Source organism: Nerophis lumbriciformis, linkage group LG22 (assembly GCF_033978685.3).
Source record: "Nerophis lumbriciformis linkage group LG22, RoL_Nlum_v2.1, whole genome shotgun sequence".
Taxonomy (NCBI): domain Eukaryota; kingdom Metazoa; phylum Chordata; class Actinopteri; order Syngnathiformes; family Syngnathidae; genus Nerophis; species Nerophis lumbriciformis.
The window spans coordinates 22657129-22679958 of NC_084569.2; the positions used below are offsets into that span (position 1 = coordinate 22657129).

The 22830-nt window shown below is 39.7% G+C and overlaps 1 protein-coding gene across 3 annotated transcripts in view; it reads left to right on the top strand.

The window, feature by feature from the left end:
• The window catches only part of card11 (caspase recruitment domain family, member 11), a 112004-nt gene that overhangs the window by 26119 nt on the left and 63055 nt on the right, over nucleotides 1-22830 (top strand). For 2 of the 3 annotated variants that reach the window (XM_061973996.2, XM_061973998.2), the window contains exons 3-5: nucleotides 15577-15785; nucleotides 15938-16075; nucleotides 21276-21452. In XM_061973996.2, the coding sequence (XP_061829980.2) occupies nucleotides 15587-15785; nucleotides 15938-16075; nucleotides 21276-21452 (514 nt within the window). In that variant the 5' untranslated portion in view covers nucleotides 15577-15586. Of the gene's footprint in view, nucleotides 1-10887; nucleotides 10910-15576; nucleotides 15786-15937; nucleotides 16076-21275; nucleotides 21453-22830 lie in introns of those variants that run through there. The other variant, XM_061973997.2, reaches the window with a different exon arrangement.

Consider the following 22830-nt stretch of genomic DNA (forward strand, 5'->3'; position numbering starts at 1 on the left):
GTTGTGCTGTCCAGTTGTTATCTTGTTTACTTACACTTCTTTGTTTCATTTGCAAGTCCTGCAATTCCGAAATGTTATAGATGGCAGTAGTGTGTAAACTACGGTCTGTTGCATTCAACAGGTAATATAGTCTTTGCCATTAAGTTGAATGTCCCAGTCTTTTCTTTTGTTGAGTCCTACAAAGTGTTTGCACTGTTAGTATTGTATGTATTACACACCAGCTGTTTGATCTTCGTTGTAGTTTTCATTACCAAATTTGAAGGTGCTCCTCTCTGAGCTGCCACCTTAACGTGGTAGAGGAGTTTGCGTGTCCCAATGATCCTAGGAGCTATGTTGTCCGGGGGCTTCCATGCCCCCTGGTAGGGTCTCCCAAGACAAACAGGTCCTAGGTGAGGGATCAGACAAAGAGCAGCTCGAGGACTTCTATGGAAATGCAAGAACCGAGACTCAGATTTCCCTCGCCCGGACGCGGGTCACCGGGGCCCCCCTCCGGAGCCAGGCCCGGAGTTGGGGCACGATGGCGAGCGCCTGGTGGCCGGGCCTGTCCCCATGGGGCCCGGCCGGGCACAGCCCGAAGAGGCAACGTGGGTCCCCCCTCCAATGGGCTCACCACCCATAGCAGGGGCCATAGAGGTCGGGTGCAATGTGAGCTGGGCGGTAGCCGAAGGCAGGGCACTTGGCGGTCCGATCCTCGGCTACAGAAGCTAGCTCTTGGGACGTGGAACGTCACCTCGCTGGGGGGGAAGGAGCCTGAGCTAGTGCGCGAGGTAGAGAAGTTCCGGTTGGATATAGTCGGACTCACCTCGACGCACAGCAAGGGCTCTGGAACCAGTTCTCTCGAGAGGGGCTGGACTCTCTTCCACTCTGGCGTTGCCGGCAGTGAGAGGCGACGGGCTGGGGTGGCAATTCTTGTTGCCCACCGGCTCAGAGCCTGCATGTTGGAGTTCAACCCGGTGGACGAGAGGGTAGCTTCCCTCCGCCTTCGGGTGGGGGGACGGGTCCTGACTGTTGTTTGCGCTTACGCGCCAAACAGCAGCTCAGAGTACCCACCCTTTTTGGATTCACTCGAGGGAGTACTTGAGAGTGCTCCTACGGGTGATTCCCTCGTTCTACTGGGGGACTTCAACGCTCATATTGGCAACGACAGTGAAACCTGGAGAGGCGTGATTGGGAAGAATGGCCGCCCGGATCTGAACCCAAGTGGTGTTTTGTTATTGGACTTTTGTGCCCGTCACGGATTGTCCATAACGAACACCATGTTCAAGCATAAGGGTGTCCATATGTGCACTTGGCACCAGGACACCCTAGGCCGCAGTTCTATGATCGACTTTGTAGTTGTGTCATCGGATTTGCGGCCTCATGTTTTGGACACTCGGGTGAAGAGAGGGGCGGAGCTTTCTACCGATCACCACCTGGTGGTGAGTTGGCTGCGATGGTGGGGGAGGATGCCGGACAGACCTGGCAGGCCCAAACGCATTGTGAGGGTTTGCTGGGAACGTCTGGCAGAGTCTCCTGTCAGAGAGAGTTTCAATTCCCACCTCCGGAAGAACTTTGAACATGTCACGAGGGAGGTGCTGGACATTGAGTCCGAGTGGACCATGTTCCGCACCTCTATTGTCGAGGCGGCTGATTGGAGCTGTGGCCGCAAGGTAGTTGGTGCCTGTCGTGGCGGTAATCCTAGAACCCGTTGGTGGACACCGGCGGTGAGGGATGCCGTCAAGCTGAAGAAGGAGTCCTATCGGGTTCTTTTGGCTAATGGGACTCCTGAGGCAGCGGACAGGTACCGACAGGCCAAGCGGTGTGCGGCTTCAGCGGTCGCGGAGGCAAAAACTCGGACATGGGAGGAGTTCGGGGAAGCCATGGAAAACGACTTCCGGACGGCTTCGAAGCGATTCTGGACCACCATCCACCGCCTCAGGAAGGGGAAGCAGTGCACTACCAACACCGTGTATGGTGCGGATGGTGTTCTGCTGACCTCGACTGCGGAAGTTGTGGATCGGTGGAGGGAATACTTCGAAGACCTCCTCAATCCCACCAACACGTCTTCCTATGAGGAAGCAGTGCCTGAGGAATCTGTGGTGGGCTCTCCTATTTCTGGGGCTGAGGTTGCTGAGGTAGTTAAAAAGCTCCTCGGTGGCAAGGCCCCGGGGGTGGATGAGATCCGCCCGGAGTTCCTTAAGGCTCTGGATGCTGTAGGGCTGTCTTGGTTGACAAGACTCTGCAGCATCGCGTGGACATCGGGGGCAGTGCCTCTGGATTGGCAGACCGGGGTGGTGGTTCCTCTCTTTAAAAAGGGGAACCGGAGGGTGTGTTCTAACTATCGTGGGATCACACTCCTCAGCCTTCCCGGTAAGGTCTATTCAGGTGTACTGGAGAGGAGGCTACGCCGGATAGTCGAACCTCGGATTCAGGAGGAACAGTGTGGTTTTCGTCCTGGTCGTGGAACTGTGGACCAGCTCTATACTCTCGGCAGGGTCCTTGAGGGTGCATGGGAGTTTGCCCAACCAGTCTACTGGTGCTTTGTGGACTTGGAGAAGGCATTCGACCGTGTCCCTCGGGAAGTCCTGTGGGGAGTGCTCAGAGAGTATGGGGTTTCGGACTGTCTGATTGTGGCGGTCCGCTCCCTGTATGATCAGTGTCAGAGCTTGGTTCGCATTGCCGGCAGTAAGTCGGACACGTTTCCGGTGAGGGTTGGACTCCGCCAAGGCTGCCCTTTGTCACCGATTCTGTTCATAACTTTTATGGACAGAATTTCTAGGCGCAGTCAAGGCGTTGAGGGGATCCGGTTTGGTGGCTGCAGGATTAGGTCTCTGCTTTTTGCAGATGATTTGGTCCTGATGGCTTCATCTGGCCAGGATCTTCAGCTCTCACTGGATCGGTTCGCAGCCGAGTGTGAAGCGACTGGGATGAGAATCAGCACCTCCAAGTCCGAGTCCATGGTTCTCGCCCGGAAAAGGGTGGAGTGCCATCTCCGGGTTGGGGAGGAGATCTTGCCCCAAGTGGAGGAGTTCAAGTACCTCGGAGTCTTGTTCACGAGTGAGGGAAGAGTGGATCGTGAGATCGACAGGCGGATCGGTGCGGCGTCTTCAGTAATGCGGACGCTGTATCGATCCGTTGTGGTGAAGAAGGAGCTGAGCCGGAAGGCAAAGCTCTCAATTTACCGGTCGATCTACGTTCCCATCCTCACCTATGGTCATGAGCTTTGGGTTATGACCGAAAGGACAAGATCACGGGTACAAGCGGCCGAAATGAGTTTCCTCCGCCGGGTGGCGGGGCTCTCCCTTAGAGATAGGGTGAGAAGCTCTGTCATCCGGGGGGAGCTCAAAGTAAAGCCGCTGCTCCTCCGCATCGAGAGGAGCCAGATGAGGTGGTTCGGGCATCTGGTCAGGATGCCACCCGAGCGCCTCCCTAAGGAGGTGTTTAGGGCATGTCCGACCGGTAGGAGGCCACGAGGAAGACCCAGGACACGTTGGGAAGACTATGTCTCCCGGCTGGCCTGGGAACGCCTCGGGATCCCCCGGGAGGAGCTGGACGAAGTGGCTGGGGAGAGGGAAGTCTGGGCTTCCCTGCTTAGGCTGCTGCCCCCGCGACCCGACCTCGGATAAGCGGAAGAAGATGGATGGATGGATGGAATTTGAAGGTGTTGAAATCGCCATGCAAAATCGCTAATGCTAATCATTTGCATGTCTAGGGCAAATCCAATGTAAATTAGCATCCAGCTAACACATTTTGAAAAGTGGAGCCTTACTATATTGTTTAGCGCCTTCTTCTTGTTTTCTTAGCATGGAAAATTGTAACATTACCAAGAAGCAATCCGATTGAGCCCACTTTTAGTGCTTGACTGCTTGTTCCCAGCCAAGAGCTTGACTGCTTGTTTCTCAGCCAAGTGCCGGACGTGAAAGGTTTGAGTTTGAGTTTGAGTTTGAGTTTATTTCGAACATGCAAGTATACAACATGATACATCACAATCTCCAGTTTCTCTTTTCAACATGTTCGAAAAGGAGTAGGAAGAAGCAGAGCTTATTTAATCCTACCCCTTTTCTTTTACATAACAGTTGCTAAAACTTTTGTTCACTTCCTGTTCTCAATTTATTCACAATATACTCCATAAGTAATCACAATAAAATAAGTAAATAAATAATAATTGGTGAAGTAAGTTACATTTCATATGTTGAGATAAGTAAGATTATTTTGTGAGTGAAAGAATGAAAGAATGGATGAGTTAAATAAATTCAGAATGTTTATCATGGTTCTTCTTCTTTGTACTTTGTAAACACTTTAAGTTTGAAGAGTTTCTTGAAGTGGATCATATTAGTACATTGTTTGATTGCTTTGCTTAATCCATTCCATAATTTAATTCCACATACTGATATACTGAAGGTCTTAAGTGTTGTACGTGCATACAAATGTTTTAAATTACATTTCTCCCTAAGATTATATTTCTCCTCTTTTCTTGAGAAGAATTGTTGTATATTCTTGGGTAGCAGATTATAGTTTGCTTTGTGTATAATTTTCGCTGTTTGCAAATTCACTATGTCGTAGAATTTCAGAATCTTTGATTCAATAAATAAAGGATTTGTGTGTTCTCTATATCCAACATTATGTATTATTCTAACTGATCTTTTTTGTAACACCGTTAATGAATGAAGTGTACTTTTGTAATTATTTCCCCATATTTCTGCACAATAACTCAGATATGGTAACACTAGTGAGCAGTAGAGAATATGAAGTGATTTTTTGTCTAGAACATGTTTTGCTTTATTCATTATTGACGTGTTTCTTGCTACTTTATGTTGTATATTTTTTACGTGAGATTTCCAGTTCAATTTATCATCAATCATTATACCTAGAAATATGGCAACGTTTGATTTGACTTGTCTTTAAAAACCGGTGATGCCTCTATTTTAAACTTTAATCAAGGTTCCATGAACGCACCACAATTATGTGGTATGAGACGCAAAAGTGAAACTTAAACATAACTTGGTCCGATTTCTGGTACAGATAGATGTATTTCTTATACCTTTCTTCTATCACTTCATCTGCTCCCAAATGTTGACAAAAATGTGAGCTTTTTAAGACGTAACATCTGCATTGCGTGAAAAGTGAAGTGTTTGATGCTAGGCTTGCCTCTACTGGAAGGAACAAAACGTTAAGCATTTTAATATTGAACGTTGACAGCAAAAATGATTAAATCTTAACATTTATGACGTTGTAGTTTATAAATGACAGATATAAGTCAACAGATAAACAACATTCACACTCAAATTCGCACACTTGGGCCATTTTAGTGTTGCCAACACAATTAAAATCAAGAGTAAGATGACCAATTCAGTGTTTGTATTTGACTTGCCCCTCTGTACCAGAAAATGACTTGCCCCTCTGTACCAGAAAATATGGGGCCCGAGGTCAAAAAGGTTAAGAACCTGTGCTCTGTATCAGTGGTTCTCCAACTTTTTTCACCAAGTATCACCTCAGAAATCACTTGGCTCTCAAGTACCACAATGGTATGTTATCAATTTATTTGGAACATGCACACATTTACAATATGATACATCAGATAACTTGCAAATTCTCATTTACATGTCCGAAAAGGAGCAGGAGGAAGCAAGGTTTATTTAATCATGCCCCTTTTCCACTTCATATTAATTTCTAACACATGTTTTCACTTTCTGTTCTCATCTCGTAACACAATTTACATTCTATAGTGAATTCTAAATACAGCAGTTCTCTTTCTAAGTCTTCAATCAGTTCTGATTCTCTAATGACATGAATTATATACAGTTTTCCATTAGGGTTCAAGATATTAATCAACATTTTCCTTCTTTGTATTTAGTAAACACTCCCTGAACCGAGTCATACAGTATTAGTACATTGTTTGACTTCTTTGCTTAGTTTACCATAATTTAATTCCACATACTGATATGCTGAAGGTATTAAGTGTCGTACGTGTATACAAATGTTTTAAGTTGGATATTCCTTTAAGGTTATATTTTCCTTCTTTTCTTGAGAAGAATTGTTGTACATTCTTGGGTAACAAGTCATGGTTTGCTTCTTACATGATTTTTATGCTGTATGCAGCTGCACCAAATAATTACATTTAAGTAATTTAGATTCCATAAAAAAAGGATTTGAATGTTTTCTATATCCAACATTATTTATTATTTTAACCGCCCTTTTTTGTAACATGATTAGCGTTTGTAGTGCGCTTTTGTAATTATATTCCCATATTTCTACACAACAACTCAGATATGGTAACACTAGGAAGCTGTAGAGGACATGGAGTGATTTTTGGTCCAGAAAGTATTTTGCTGTATTCATAATTAGCATATTTTTTGCTACTTTATGTTGTGTATTTGTATATGAGATTTCCAATTAATTTTTATCATCTATTATTACAGACAAAAATGTGGTTTCTGTTACTGTCCATCCATCCATCCATCCATCCATCCATCTTCTTCCGCTTATCCGAGGTCGGGTCGCTGATGTCTATTCCGTCTATTTGTATTTGTCTTTGACTTTCCCTTCTACTGTTACCAAATTGCATTATTTTAGTTTTACTGAGATATTCAGGGATAGTCTGTTTTTATCAAACCATCTTTTTAATCTATTTGTATTAGCTTTTGGGTGTTCTATCCTGAACACAATGCTGCTGTGTCTTCTGCAAATAACACTAGCTTAAAGTCTTTTGTTACTTTACAGATGTCGTTAATATAAAGATTGAACAATTTTTGTCCCAGTATTGAACCCTGGGGTACTCCACATGGTATATTTATTTTTTTTGCTTCATGTATTGCGTCCTGTTGGTTAAGTAGCTGCTTATCCAATTTAAGACCAGCCCTCTGATGCCATACCGCTGTAATTTTATTATTATAACATTATGAATAATTGTATCAAATGCTTTTGTTAGATCTATAAATACTGCAGCTGTGCATTGTTTACCATCTAATGCATTGGTAATTTCCTCTGTGATTTTAATTAATGCCATCAATGTTGAAGTGTTAACTCTAAATCCGTATTGGTTTTCTGCTAGTGTTCCACTTTTGTGTATGCATTTCTCTAATCTTTTATTAAATATTCTTTCAATGATTAATGAAAATTCTGGAAGTAAAGAAACTGGTTTGTAGTTTGTAAACTGATGTTTGTCTACAGTTTTATATATTGGTACCACTTTTGCTCTTTTCATTTTGTTAAGGAATGTGCCTGTTTGAAACAATAGATCATATTAGAGGTTCTGAGATTTCTTTTACAACTTTTTTTTTTAAATAATTTCCATATCTATTCCGGGATAGTCAGTTGACGTCTTGGATTTGTACTACCTTACAGTTTTGATTATTTCCTCCTTTGTTACATCACTGAGGAACATTGATTTGGGATTTCTTTCCATTGTATCATTCAAGTCCTGAACTGACCCATCTTTCATGTTTGGAATCTTTTGTTACAGTTTTATTCCTATATTTAGGAAATAATCATCAAAGTGTTCAACTACTTTGTTGTACTACTACTACTACTACCACTACATTGTTTTTATAATTCCAGCTACAAAATATTGAGGGTAATCTTTTTTTGCACCATTTGAATGCTCCATGTTGCTCTAATGTTATTTTTGTTCTTGACTAATAATCAGTGTTGGGACTAACGCGTTACAAAGTAACGCGTTACTGTAACGCCGTTAGTTTCGGCGGTAACTAGTAATCTAACGCGTTATTTTTTTTTTATTCAGTAATTTAGTTACCGTTACTACATGATGCGTTACTGCGTTATTTTACGTTACTTTTGATGTAGTATCGGCTAGAAACAGAAGCGCTGCGGTGTCGTTCTTCTGAATCTTCCTCTGTCACAAGCCGGAGAGAAGAAAAGAGGCGCGGTCTTTGTGTGTGTGTGTGTGGGTGTGGGGAGGGGATGAGGCACACAAGTTTTTTTTGTTTCATATATCAAACCGCGGATCACGTGATCCGCGGTTTGATATATGAAACAAAAAAAAAAGTTGTTGGCACGTTCAGTCCACACACAGCGTGGTCATGGCGAGCGGAGTAACGGAGGAGCTTGAACGCCCCCGCCATTGAATCGGTGTGTTTATAAGTGCAGACTCGGTTGTGCAAAACGAGGGTTTTAAACACATGCTGAACGTGCTTGAACCACGTTACGACATCCCGTCGCGCACCCACTTCAGCAATAAGATTGTGCCAGATCTTTATGAGCAGGAGAAGAAAAAAGTTGTGGATGAACTATCCCGAGCATCATCTGTTGCGCTCATGACAGACGGGTGGACGTCCAGCGGAACTATAAGCGCTCACTTCATCACAGCAGACTGGGAGATGAGAAGACACGTCCCCTCTACGAGAGTCACCTTGCGCAGGTACTGACACAAGCAGTGGAGGAATGGAAGATAAAGATATCCCAGTCACACGTGATAATGCCAAAAATCAAATAATTACAGAGAATGAGGCAGGACTGGGACCACAGATAGGTGCTTTGCACATGTAGTGAATTTGGCATCACAGAAGGGAATCTCAGTCAATAGGATGGAGCGCCTCTTTGGGAGGATCAGGAAGGTTTCTTACTTCCACCCAAGCACAACAGCTGCTCATGTGCTTAAGACAAAGCAAGAAATGCTAAAGCTGCCTGCTCATACATGATGTCCCAACGAGGTGGAACTCCACTTATGATATGTTGGAGCAGCAGGCAGCTATATACTCTGCATTGACCCACAACACCCTGAAGACAAATGTCACCCTGTCTGATGATGATGTGAGAGTGGCAGGTGAGGTCCTCCGGGTGCTTAAACCCCTCAAAAGTGTTCCATCTCTACTGAGCACTGAAACTTCACCATCTGTGTCAATGATCCTGCCACTGAAAACAAGTATTCTACAATCCATGGCTCCAAGTGTGGAAGACAGCAGCATCACTCCAGATGTCAGGCTTTATGTTTCAAGGAAGATGATGTGCCTTCTTATGTTGCACTTTAACTTGTTTTTTATTCATGGTCATTGGTCCAAGTTTAAAGAAAGGAGGAATGCCTTTTTATGTTGCACTGTTTTTCATTAATTATGTTAAAAGGAAAATAAAAATGTATGTCAAGTTGATCAACAGATTGTATTATTCTCCAGTGCAATAACAGTACTGAAATGAAGGCAAAAAGGGCATTAATGGGAGCTTTAAAAAAAAAAGAAGAAAAAAAGAAGTAACTAAATAGTTACTTTTCACAGTAACGCATTACTTTTTGGTGTAAGTAACTGAGTTAGTAACTGAGTTACTTTTGAAATAAAGTAACTAGTCACTGTAACTAGTTACTGGTTTTCAGTAACTAACCCAACACTGCTAATAATTGACTGTAATGTTGTTTCTTACATGTTTGTAGTATGCTATTGAGCTTATTCTTATATTTGGTGTATTTATTTTCTGCCTCTATAGATCTCTGTGTTATAAATATTCTATACAATGTGTATATTTTCTGATACAAGCATTTTCAATCCCTTTGTCATCCATGGTTGAATGTTCTTCTTGTTTCTTACTAAGCTGTTTCCATGGACATTTCCATGTTCGTCATAAATAATCTGGAAGGTTTTGAGAAATGTACCAAATACTCCATCTACATCACTGTACACAATGTCCCAACCTCGTTCTCCTAGTTCATTCTTAAGTGCAATCATGTTTTTCTCTGTGCGCAGTCTTTGAAATGTCTTTTTGTCATTAATGTCTCTCCTCCTGTAGTATACGTCATAGACAGCAGAAAGTGGCAGATGATCACGGATGTCGGTTATGAGCAGACTGCTTGTATTGTTATCAAAATCATTCAAAATAACATCAATGGGTGTGGCACTGTGTCTTGTGACTCTGCTAGGCTTTGTAATTGTACTTTTTGGACACAGATTCATACTGTACATTGTATTTATAAAGTCATCAATGGTCTTTTGCTTATTTAGGTTGAAAAGGTCGATGTTAAAGTCTTCACATAAGAAAATCATTTTTGGACTGATTTCAGTAAAGGTTGTCTTAATCCAGTCCTCAAACACCTCAACACTTGACTTAGGTGACCTATATATACAGGTGATAAATACATTATTGTATTTGCTATAGCATATTTCAATAGTTATACATTATAAGACATTGTCAGTAGCAAATTACATGTACCCTGCAATGCAAGTCCTTCATCACGGACACTGCCACTCCACCTCCACTTTGTTAGTTCTATTAATGTAATTTAGTTCATATCCTTCCAGATTGAAATCTGTTTCTTTCTTGCATCCATCCATTTTCTACCGCTTGTCCCTTTTGGGGTCGCGGGGATGCTGGAGCCTATCTCAGCTGCATTCGGGCGGTAGGTGGGGTACACCCTGGACAAGTCGCCACCTCATCACAGGGCCAACACAGATAGACAGACAACATTCACACTCACATTCACACACTATCATCCATTAATGTTTCTGATATTGCAATTACTGCAAGAAAAGCTTCATACTATTGTCATTTGTATACAAACTTCTGCAATTAAGATGCTAATTGACAATTTCTCATTGGATTTAATGTTGGCTATGTATTGTTCGTGTGTATAATACAAGCAGTTCTTGCTGAGGGAGAATACGTTTATGTCTGGATCTATGTCGTTTTCCACTTCTGTATTTTTATTGTGTCTTTTGCAAAAGGCTTTTATTTCGATGTGTGATTTAGTGCTGCTTGTGTATCCATACAAGTGTTTGTCCATTGATCCAGCTCTTCGACAATTACTTTAGCCTCCATTTAGTTTGATACATTTTTTATAGTTTGTGGACCATGTTTGTTGTATTTTACCTGTTTTTTTGCCTGGTTTTTAGGTGTTAATTTATACAAACATCTGTTCCTATTTGCTTCCTTCCTTGTTTTAGTAATGCAGACTTATGTTTCCTGTTTACGGACCTGATTATTATCGATGGTGTGTATCCTTCTTTTGTTCTGCTGAGTGGATGACAAGATTTGATGTTGTTAATTTTAAGTTCCACTCCTTTCGACTACATGCACTGCTTTATGGAGTTGAGATCATGTCATGATGTCGTTGCTCATCTGAGTATACTACTCCAGTTCCCCCTCACTGTCCAGGGCCGTAACTAGGATTTGACAAATACCGAGGTCAGGTATTAGACCTGAGGACCGGGGGGTTGGGTGACCATTGATTGACCTATGAAAGAATCTTTAATAACTCGGAAACAAAAGCAGCACAAATGACCATTTCAACTGCACAAACGCAGCACAAACTAATTGGACCATTTCAAAAGGAGTTTTGCGAGGGGCCAAATTCACACAGGTAAAACTTGGTGGTCCAAGAGGAGCTTGAAAAGGCTAAAATCATGGGTATCCCAGCACTGTATAAATGATATTACCTTGAGCAACTCAATGAATTTCCAAAATAACAAAAGCTTTCATTGAGGTTGAACTATCGGGTGTTATATTATCAGTGACGTGCGGTGAGGTTCATGGCTGGTGAGGCACTGACTTCATCACAGTCAGATTTACAAACATATGAACCCTAAAGAGTATCTTATTCACCATTTGATTGGCAGCAGTTAACGGGTTATGTTTAAAAGCTCATACCAGCATTCTTCCCTCCTTGGCACTCAGCATCAAGGGTTGGAATTGGGGGTTAAATCACCAAAAATGATTCCCGCGCGCAGCGCCGCTGCTGCCCACTGCTCCCCTCACCCTCCCAGGGGGTGATCAAGGGGATGGGTCAAATGCAGAGGACAAATTTCACCACACCTAGTGTGTGTGTGACAATCATTGGTACTTTAACTTAACTTTAACTTTACACAAACAAACTGTAGCACACAAAAAAGCACATTTAATAAAAAAAAAACGTTATTGTGGTCTTACCTTTACTTATAAATGAAGTCCATGCGCTGCTCCTTTTGAACAAAAGCATCGGTAACTTGTTTATAGAAGTCTTCCTTATCTTTCTTCAGTTTTAAAAGTCTCTCTGTCTCGATGGAGATCTCCCTTTAAGAATTACCTCCTGCTTCGATTGAAAGTCCAGTTTAGAAAACTGTTTTATTTTAGATATGTAATCCTCCATGTTAAAAGTCCAGGCAAGAGGAAAAAATAAACGATCGCTGCTAATTGTTGCTGCTTGTTGCCACTTCTTCTGCAGCCGAGTAGTCGCAAGAATGATCTCGGGGATCACTAGCGCCCTCTACCACCAGGAGGCGGGATTACTGCGAGCCTCACACAGTGCGTCTTCGCAGCCGTTTTATGATTGCTCAGGACAAGAAATACGTTACACACATACAGTTGTTGGATGGATGGATGGATGGATGGACATACAGTTGTTGACAAAATACACTGTACATTATATACCTCAGCTAACTAAACTATGGAAATGTATAATATAATTCATATAGCAATACGGTCTCACTGCACAGCAGTCCAGCAGTTAGCCGAGTCATTGCGCAATCCATGTTGAGGCTCAACTCAGTGACGTGCCCCAACTGGCTGCTGATCACCGCAAGACTCTTCTCAGTATTTGAACGGCAAATGTGAAAATTCAGCGATTTTGAATACAAATCTAAAATTGGTGAAGTTAAATGGAAAATAACTTTATAGTATATCACTGGATACATATAACAATTTAATAATTTTTTTTTCTTTTGACATTTTTTTTCTTTACATGATGGCACGTGAGGCCCCGCCTCACCTGCCTCCCCTGACTGCACGTCACTGTATATTATACAACATCTTTGACAATCAGCATGATTTTGTAACAGTCCTCTATTTTATTTATATGCTGAAGTTTAGCATATTACATTTTTTTTTAACATAATTAAAACACAAATGATAAACCTTTCTATATTTTCAACTTTGAGCGGGGATCTAACCACGACTTTGTGCTTGGCAACTGGGTATTACTAACAGGCGCCAAGAGAGCTACCAGAAGTTCTACTTTGAAATTTGTCACCATGTTCTTATCATTGACAGAGCAAGATGTGGCTAGGAGTACGCTTGGGGTAAAATTTTATATGAAGCGCCTTGTCATCCAATAATTTACATTTTAATGTGCTTCTTTGCACAAAGCACCCCCCCATGACCTCGGTGTCCTCAATGGTAGTTATGGCCATGTCTCTGTCCGTTAGTTCTCGCACTTTTTTGTCTTTTTTGTCGTTCTGGACACGTAAGTATGATAATGATCAACATTAGAATACAGTAGCATAGTAGTAGGCCTAAGTATTTACAAAAATAAGGCAAAGGCAAGTGTATCTAATATTTTGGGCCACTGTAAAATTACACACAGTTTGAACAGTAACACATATAGAAAAATAAAACACTACTTAAATCAAGAGGTTCTCTGGCGTACCACTAGATGGAGTCCGCGTACCGCTTGCGGTACACGTACCACAGTTTTAAAAATCACTGCTAATCTAATACAGTGGTTCTCAAACTTTTTTCACCAAGTACAACCTCAGAAAACACTTGGCTCTCAAAGTACCACCATCATGACCAACATTGGAAATGCAGTAGCGTAGTAGGCCTATGTATTCATTAAATACAAGGCATATATTTGATAAAAACAAGTATATTGAATATTTTTGGCCCCTGTAACATAACACACAGTTTGAACAGTAACACTGTGTTTGAATGTAGGAAAATAAAACCCTGTGCTGAAATAATGAGTCAAATAAAATTGATTGCACAACAAAAGTTAAAGTACCACTAGATAGAGCCCATGTACCACTAGTAGTACATGTACCACAGTTTAAGAATCCCTGATCTAATGCAAAATTGCTGGTCAAAGATCAAGTTTTGAACCAAACTTGTGTGTCTGATGTCGTTCATGGGCAGCATCCCAGCAGACATTGATACAACGTTGATTATTAGCTGTTACATATTGTCAGAGTTTGTAGGTGACGAACCCCAAGATGCAGAGAAGGTGGAAGGCATTGTGCGGGAAAACATGATTTAATGTTCATAAAATAAAGGAAAAAACACAAACCAGGATCTAGGAACAGGAAACAGGATGCCAGGAAAACAGGAACTGGAAGACAAGGAACAAAAAGACAGCAAGCTACAAACATCTACAATAAATAGCTTACCGCTACCGCTTACAGCTACACTGGCATCGACAAGTAGGAATGACAATAATCCAGCAGTGACTGGAGGAGAAGGCAGGTTTAAATAGCAGCTGGCTGATTGACACCCGGTGTGGCCAGGTGCCAATCAGCCACAGCTGAGGGGACACAGCACTCAGGGAGACAAGTAGAAAATAACCAAAATAAGAGCGCCGACAGGAAATAAAGACAAACAGAGGAAAAACTCAAAACATAACTAAACTGTCAGTGACAAACCTGACACATATACTGTAATATTGTACATGGTAATTGGGATTTGTTATATATTGTATATATTATATAAAAATATAATAATACAATATATCAGTATATATTATATACTGTATATATACTATGTAAATATTACATATATGTTGTATTTTATATTGCTACTATGGTACTTTTTTAGTCTACTTTATACCTTTTGTTTTCGCCCTCTTTGTGCCCTTGTTTGCATTATCCTTTCCATCCTTGTCCTTTCCATCATTTGTAACTGAGCTACTGTGGGGAACAATTTCCCTTGTGGATCATTAAAGTTTGTCTAAGTCTAAGTCTAAGTTATACATTTGTGTCTCTTTAAAACTGACTTTGAAACAACGTTGCAAAATAGTTGTATTTGTAAATTGAGACAACGTTAATAACCAACGTTGGATCCATGTTGTTCGTTGGGAAATGACCAGATGTCAAAGGGCAAATCAACATCACAACCTGACATTGAATAAATGTCGTCAAAACGCATGTTGTTTCAACGTTGTATTTGTGTTGTAGAATATTGGTTGGAAATTACCAAAATTTGATTGGTCAAATCAACATCTCAACCTGACATTGAATAAACATTGATTATAGATACTTGTCCTTTAAAAGTGACTTTAAAACAGCGTTGCAAAATAGTTGTATTTGTTAATTGTGACAACTTTGGTATCTAACATTGGATCTACATTGTTGGTTGAAAAATGACCAAATTTCAATGGTCAAATCAACGTCACAACCTGACATTAAATAAACGTTGTCAAAAAGGATGTTGTTTCAACGTTGTTTTTGTGTTGTAGAATATTGATTGGGAAATGACCAAATTTTATTGGTCAAATCAACGTCACAACCTGACATTAAATAAACGTTGTCAAAAAGCATGTTGTTTCAACATTGTATTTGTGTTCTAGAATATTGGTTGGGAAATGACCAAAATTCAATGGTCAAATCAACGTCAGAATACATTGACTAAATGTCGTCAAAAAGCATGTTGTTTCAATGTTTTGTTTGAGTGACTCAACGTCAGGACCTAATTAAACAAATTCTCAACGTTGTTTCAATGACTTGTGCCTGCTGGGATAGGCTTGGTGTGAAGTGTCCATTCATCACAACCATCATCTTCCTTGAGTCAGTCTGTAATATATACTCTTCCCTGTTTTTTATCCATCATTCATTTTTTCTTGTACCAGAATCCATTCATTGACAAATGTACTCGGGATGAACGTCAACCTGACTTAGTGTTCCCACCACTTTTCAGGGTGCGTGAGATGGAAAACGGCGCACCCGAGATACACGATGACGTCGAGGCGCTGTGGGAGAGCGTGGAATGCAAACGCTATGAAATTTGTCGCATCATCACTCCGGCCAAGCTCACGCCTTACCTCCGCCAGTGCAAAGTGCTGGATGAGCAGGATGAGGACGAGATCCTCAACTCCCCGCTGCTGATCTCCAAAGCTAACCGCACAAGTATGTTGTCAGAAAACATCCTTTTATTTTCTCTGTGTTTCTTATGTGTTTTCCTTTTGATTTTTTGTTGTACCTTATACACGTTCTAACACGATTAGGGAATGACGTGGGGATGTTGTGAAATTTGATAACGATCATATATCTCCAATCAGGTCGGCTTCTTGACATCCTCCACTCGCAGGGGGAGCGAGGATGTGTGGTGCTTCTGGAGAGCTTGGAGTTTTACTATCCGGAACTCTACAAAAAGGTCACGGGGAAGAATCCAACGCGTCGCTTCTCCACCATCGTTGGTGAGACACACACACACACACACACACACACACACACACACACACACACACAGTTCCTTCTCATGCGCACAACCGCTTTAATGCACGGGCTTACCCGGGCCCCCACCCTATCAGGGGCCCCTGATTGCAATGATTGTTGTTCATAGCTGTCAATCACAGACATTTATGTTTCGTGTAGCAACTGTGTACTCTCTCACTCTTGGCTACATAGTTTTTTCATACTGCTCTGAGCGGGGCGGGAACCCAGGTCACCGGTGTGAGAGGCGAGCGTCCTAACTACTGAGCTAAAAGCACAGGCCATCTACCAGACCTCTGCACAGATGTGCACGAGGCCGTCGCAGAGCAGATGTATTCATAACCAAAATTATTTTTTGCATTGCTGCCGTTCCGTTGAGTTAAACTATTTTTACATTTTTATTTTTTTTTACAAATTGTATTTTCAGAGCGGGGTGGGGGATTAGGGTGTGGTATTTAGGGTTTTTTTGGGGAGGAGGGGCAAAACCCCCTCAGCCCCTGGGCCCCCCTCCCTTAAGTTAAGGCGTCTCTGCACATGCGGTTCATCTGAGGCCAAATGAAACTTTCACTTTCACTTAAGCAGACATAGCCTAAGTCAGGGCTGTCAAACTTGTTTTCATTGAGGGCCACATCGCAGTTATGGTTGCTCTCAGAGGGTGGCGTTTAGCAGTGAGTAATATATGAATATACATGATTATGTATAATACAGCAACAATAAATAGTTTTACATAAGCTGAAAAAAAATATTTAAATTTTACTTTAAAAACTGGCAGGTCAGTCACCAAAATTTTACAGTAAAAGCAGTGAGTTTTTTTTACAGCATATAAAAAAATTAAATAAATGGAATGGAATGAAAAAACAATACCGCTGTTTTTAGCGGCAAAATCTAAGTAACAGTGTCTTACTGTATATGGAAAAAAACAGTACCAAAGTTGATTTTACGGTAAAAAACTCAGTCAGCGGAATTTAACCGTAAAATCTATTGTCAATTTTACAGTCCACAATTTGATTGATAATTTGTTTTGAAATCATAAGTCAAGCAGATATTTAAGTACAGTATTTATCTGTATTTTAACAAAAATTTTTTTTGTAATACATGATAATATAACATTTGGATTTTGATAATATGGAATTTTAAAAGATATGCGATTGCATGCAGTACATGATTTTTAATGTCAAAAGGGAAAGATCAAATATATTTAGTAAGAAAAGGTTACCGTAAGCGTTTTTGTAGCTGCTGACAGAAGCAACTTTATTTTTGTTACAAAACCCATGTAAATTGAGAGGGGAGTATATTTTTTGTTCCGGTTTGGTCACGTTGTTGGGGGGGACAATTTATATTAGGGGTGTGGGAAAAAATCGATTCGAATTCGAATTGCGATTCTCACGTTGTGCGATTCAGAATGGATTCTCATTTAAAAAAAATAAAATGTTTTATTTATTTATTTATTTATTTTAATTCCCATTTTTTTATTTTTTTATTTTTTTTTATTATTATTATTTTTAATTAATCAATCCAACAAAACAATAAACAGCAATACCATAACAATGCAATCCAATTCCAAAACCAAACCCGACCCAGCAACACTCAGAACTGCAATAAACAGAGCAATTGAGAGGAGACACAAACACGACACAAAACAAACCAAAAGTAGTGAAACAAAAATGAATACTATCAACAACAGTATCAATATTAGTTACAATTTCAACATAGCAGTGATTAAAAATCCCTCATTGACATTATCATTAGACATTTATAAAAAAAAGAAAAAAAAAGAACAATAGTGTCACAGTGGCTTACAACACACTGTGTCCAATATTTTCACAAAGATATAATAAGTCATATTATCGGTTCATTTAATAGTTAAAACAAATTTACATTATTGCAATCAGTTGATAAAACATTGTCCTTTACAATTATAAAAGCTTTTTACGAAAATCTACTACTCTGCTTGCATGTCAGCAGACTGGGGTAGATTCTGCTGAAATCCTATGTATTGAATGAATAGAGAATCGTTTTGAATCGGAAAAATATCGTTTTTGAATCGAGAATCGCGTTTAATCGAAAAATTCGATTTTGAATCGAATCGTGACCCCAAAAATCGATATTGAATCGAATCGTGGGACACCCAAAGATTCGCAGCCCTAATTAATATGTGACGGAATTAGGGAAGCAGCATGAGACAACAAGTGTTTGATGAAGAAGAAGTTAATGGAGTCTCGGATCGAAAATAAACTTTATTCTCTTGGCGTTTATGAGGCCAATGAGGTATGATTATTTCTCATATGTATGGGAAATCAATGTGTTTTCTTTTATTGGATGTCAGACTAATTGTAAGTTCTGTTTGCTTATTTTATCAATTTTGACGGCATTATATTTTGGCATCGTTGGTAACGTGAAGAAGACGTGGTGGTCTGTGAGCAAAACGAACGACTTGAGCCTTGATTACGACCTCGGAGGGAGTAACAATGTTATTAACGCATATTATTTCCAGGCTTTCGCGGGCCACATAAAATAATGTGGCGGGCCAAATTTGGCCCACGGGCCTATTTTTTATTTTTTTTTAATGATCAATCAACAAAACAATACACAACAACACCACAACAATGCAATCCAATTCCAAAACCAAACCCGTCCCAGCAACATTAAGAACAACAATAAACAGAGCAATTGAGGACACACAAATCCAAATGAAGTGAAACAAAAATGAACATTAACGACAACAGCATCAATATTAGTAACAATTTCAAGATAGCAGTGATTTAAAAAACCCTCATTGATATCATCATTAAAAACTTTAATAAAAAATAAAAATAAAAAATAAATTAGAAATGAACAATAGTGTGTCACAGTGGCTTACTTTTGCATCACATCCCATAAGCCTGACAACACACCGCGTCCAACATTTTCCACAAAGATATAATAAGTCATATTTTGGTTCATTTATTAGTTGAAACAAATTTAAATAATAGATCCCATATTCCAATACATGACTCATTATTATCTAAACTAAATGCAGTTTGTTCTACTGATATCATCACGGGCCTTGAGTTTGACACCTGTGGCTTTAGTGTGAAGCATAAAAATGGCTTACCGGTACTTATTTTCTACCTTGTTTTGGAAGTAAATATGTAGATGACACTTTTCTGACAGAGTATTGACTTCCCTTGTACTCAGTTCCTCCAGGAATTTGCGATGCTGCCCATTCACGCAAATTCTACTAATATCCGCAAATTATGTCTGTAAACTTGGTTCACTGTTATCAATCAACCTCATTTTCCCGTTTCAAATTAGTTTCTCAAACGCGCATGTCAACTGTTCCATCAGAACTTGTGTTTGTTTCTTGTGTAGAAGAAGCAGGGACAGCAACATGTAACCATATACCAACTCTTTATTGCTCATATGACAAACTGTTATAGTCATCATCCCGCATAGCTCAGACCTACTTCCAGTTCCTGTCTGCGGCGCTAAGCCTTATGGGTTATGTTTAGTGAAGTATCTAAAAAAAATTGCAACACATCAATGTCCTCACTTCCTATTTTACATGTGTTCATACATGTATTTATCTAAGGTAAGACTATCAAAAACATATTTTCATTTGCAGTGCTGACCTGGCAAAGAGGCAGTATTTACATGTTAGGGATGTTGAAGTGTGAGGATAACCTCTCACTGTCTCTCATTTACCGACAACAATCACCGCTGTTGATCACTCTCAGTAGTTCACAAATGTGTTGCAACACAAATAACTGTTTAGGATGGACAAATACATTTCATGCGTAAAACTTACAATGTCTGCAACTTGTGGGTGACAATAGGGAAGCCTTTGGTGGTGTTTATATTTGTAATTATAATTATGTATTACTATTATTACAATAATGTGACAATGATGGGTGTCAAAGAAACAGATTTTCAAATTAATTGCTGTTCTTATTTTTAACGATTCTTAATTGATTAAAAAAATCTAAAATATTTTTTATTTTATTTTTATTTTTTTTGTCACTCTTGTCCAGCCACTCATGCAAATCATATTGTTGATGTAGATGCCCATATCTGCTGTACAGTTCTACTTCAGAAAAGAGAAGTGTGTGATACTTTGTTGTTGCCTAATTTGTATTTGACTCTATTAAATGTTTGGGTGGAGTATTATTAAACAAAAACAGTTTTCTTTTAAATAATATTACAATTAGCAGAGCTGTTAATCTATGTTGCGTAGTAATGTACAGTACAGGCCAAAAGTTTGGACACACCTTCTCATTCAATGCGTTTTCTTTATTTTCATGACTATTTACATTGTAGATTGTCACTGAAGGCATCACAACTATGAATGAACACATGTGGAGTTATGTACTTGACAAAAAAAGGTGAAATAACTGAAAACATGTTTTATAGTGTAGTTTCTTCAAAATAGCCACACTCTGCTCTGATTATTGCTTTGCACACTCTTGGCATTCTCTCGATGAGCTTCAAGCACACCTGTGAAGTGAAAACCATTTCAGGTGACTACCTCTTGAAGCTCATCAAAAGAATGCCAAGAGTGTGCAAAGCATTAATTAGAGCAAAGGGTGGCTATTTCGAAGAAACTGGAATATAAAACCGGTTTTCAGTTATTTCACCTTTTTTTGTTAAGTACATAACTCCACATGTGTTCATTCATAGTTTCAATGTATTCAGTGACAATCTACAATGTAAGTAGTCATGGAAATAAAGAATACTCATTGAATGAGAAGGTGTGTCCAAACTTTTGGCCTGTACTGTAGTTTATCATAGAACTGGCACCCAATGTTATTAAAAAAAGTACTGATTTTGAATCCAGAATCGTTTTGAATCCAGAATCGATTCTGAAATCTAATTATTACACCCAAGAATCGAATCGAACCGTGTCCTGCTCAAAGATTCTCGGCCCTAAGGACAATGAGCTATGAGTATGTGCTTTAACGGCCATCAGGTGTCTACTTTTAAGTCTGTGCGGTATAAAAAGAGTAAAACATCAATCCAATTTTTGTTTTGCTTTTTGAGGTTACAAGAAACACTTAAAACATTGATAAAAACATTTAATAAAATCACGAGTTGTTTCAATGCTATTAAAAAAAATCTACCCTAAATCTGACAACCTCTTTTTCGGAGTTACCTGCAGTTGTTGAAAACATCAAATACATGCCTTTTCTCTCGTGTGCTTCTATGCAGTGGAGGAGGGTCACGAAGGTCTGACCCAGTTTCTAATGAACGAGGTGTTGAAGCTGCAGAAGCAGTCCAAGGCTAAGACCCTGCAGCAAGAGGAGCTCAGCAAGAAGAACTTCACCCTGGAGGATGAGCAGAAGAAGCTACAACTTGCAAACCAGGAACTTCAGACCTTGCAACAGAGTAAAAAAAAAAAAACCACACAAACACACTCTCAATGGGGACGTCTCCCTATGGGTTTATCATTTTAAAAAACATTGAGCATAAACAATTTAGTGTAACTCAGTGCAATTTTTCTTTTTTTAGTTGAACAATGACTGAACACCCACCCATTGGGATTAGCCAAAGAACATTTAAATAAAGCAAAAAATGTAAATAGTATAATAATAGTAATATGGTTGTGATAGATACAAAATAAGGAAAAAATAAATCATAGGTTAAAAAAGACTCATAACTACAAGACACAATTGGTCAAAATGGTTCCATTTTAAATCAGCTACTGGATATTGATATCAGATAATGGTCTGGTATCAATAAAATAATAGTATCGGATGATATCGGCCTGCATGTGAAATCTCCAATTAAAGCTCAGATTCAAGCAGTCGTGTAGTGCATTTACTTGTGCAAAGCTACACATCTAAATGTCCTCCAATAAACGCACATTTGGTATTTTCTTGTGTTTTAGTGAAGTCCTTTACAAAAAGTAAACGTGGTAAGCTATAGGAACTAGCAGCTACACAACAGCTAAGCACACCATAGCACACAAGATAGACACACAAAATACAAGTCCTTCATTGAACAACATATGTTAACAAAAAAACAGACAAAGGCAGATGCGTATTAGATGGTAACCAGCAACAAACGTGTCCGCGTCAAATCAACACTTCACTACGAAATCATAAATCTGTCATAAGGTTAGTGTTTTTCATACCTAACATTGTTCTATGTTTGAGTAATTTCACTTGATCAAGACTTTTCTAACATTCCACACTACAAAACAATAAAAGTATGTACTGTGATTTGTGCTAATATTGTATCAGATTTATTTTGGTATGGGCCAATACTCAAGGCTCCAATATCAGTTGTATTGGGACATACTGTACCTAGTTTTTACTTATGAAAATTATGCTTAGTAACCTAAATTGACACCACTAGAAAATGGCATATTGAAAAGTATAGTGCTTTATGGAACAGTTTAGGTAGAAAATCATGTCGCTTAGTAATCTATTTACAATTTATTAGATGCTTAAATACTATAAATCCCTAATAATGTTGAGTATTATGCTGTTAGTCCCTGCATGTGTCTATCAAAGCATCAGAAGGACATTTGGAAGCGAGGAAATGTTGTCATTCTGGCCTTTTGTCCCTCGCGCTACTCAGCAGAAGATATGCTGGGTTTGCAATATTTGCAGTCAGTGTCCGTTTTTAAAATGTGCAACATCCTTTTTCGTCAGGAAATTGAATTACTTACTTTGCTTCTTCTTGATTTTATATCACGCTTTTATTATATCCATTTGGTGTGGAGAAAAAATGAGCATGCATTGTATTGGTGTCTAAAGCA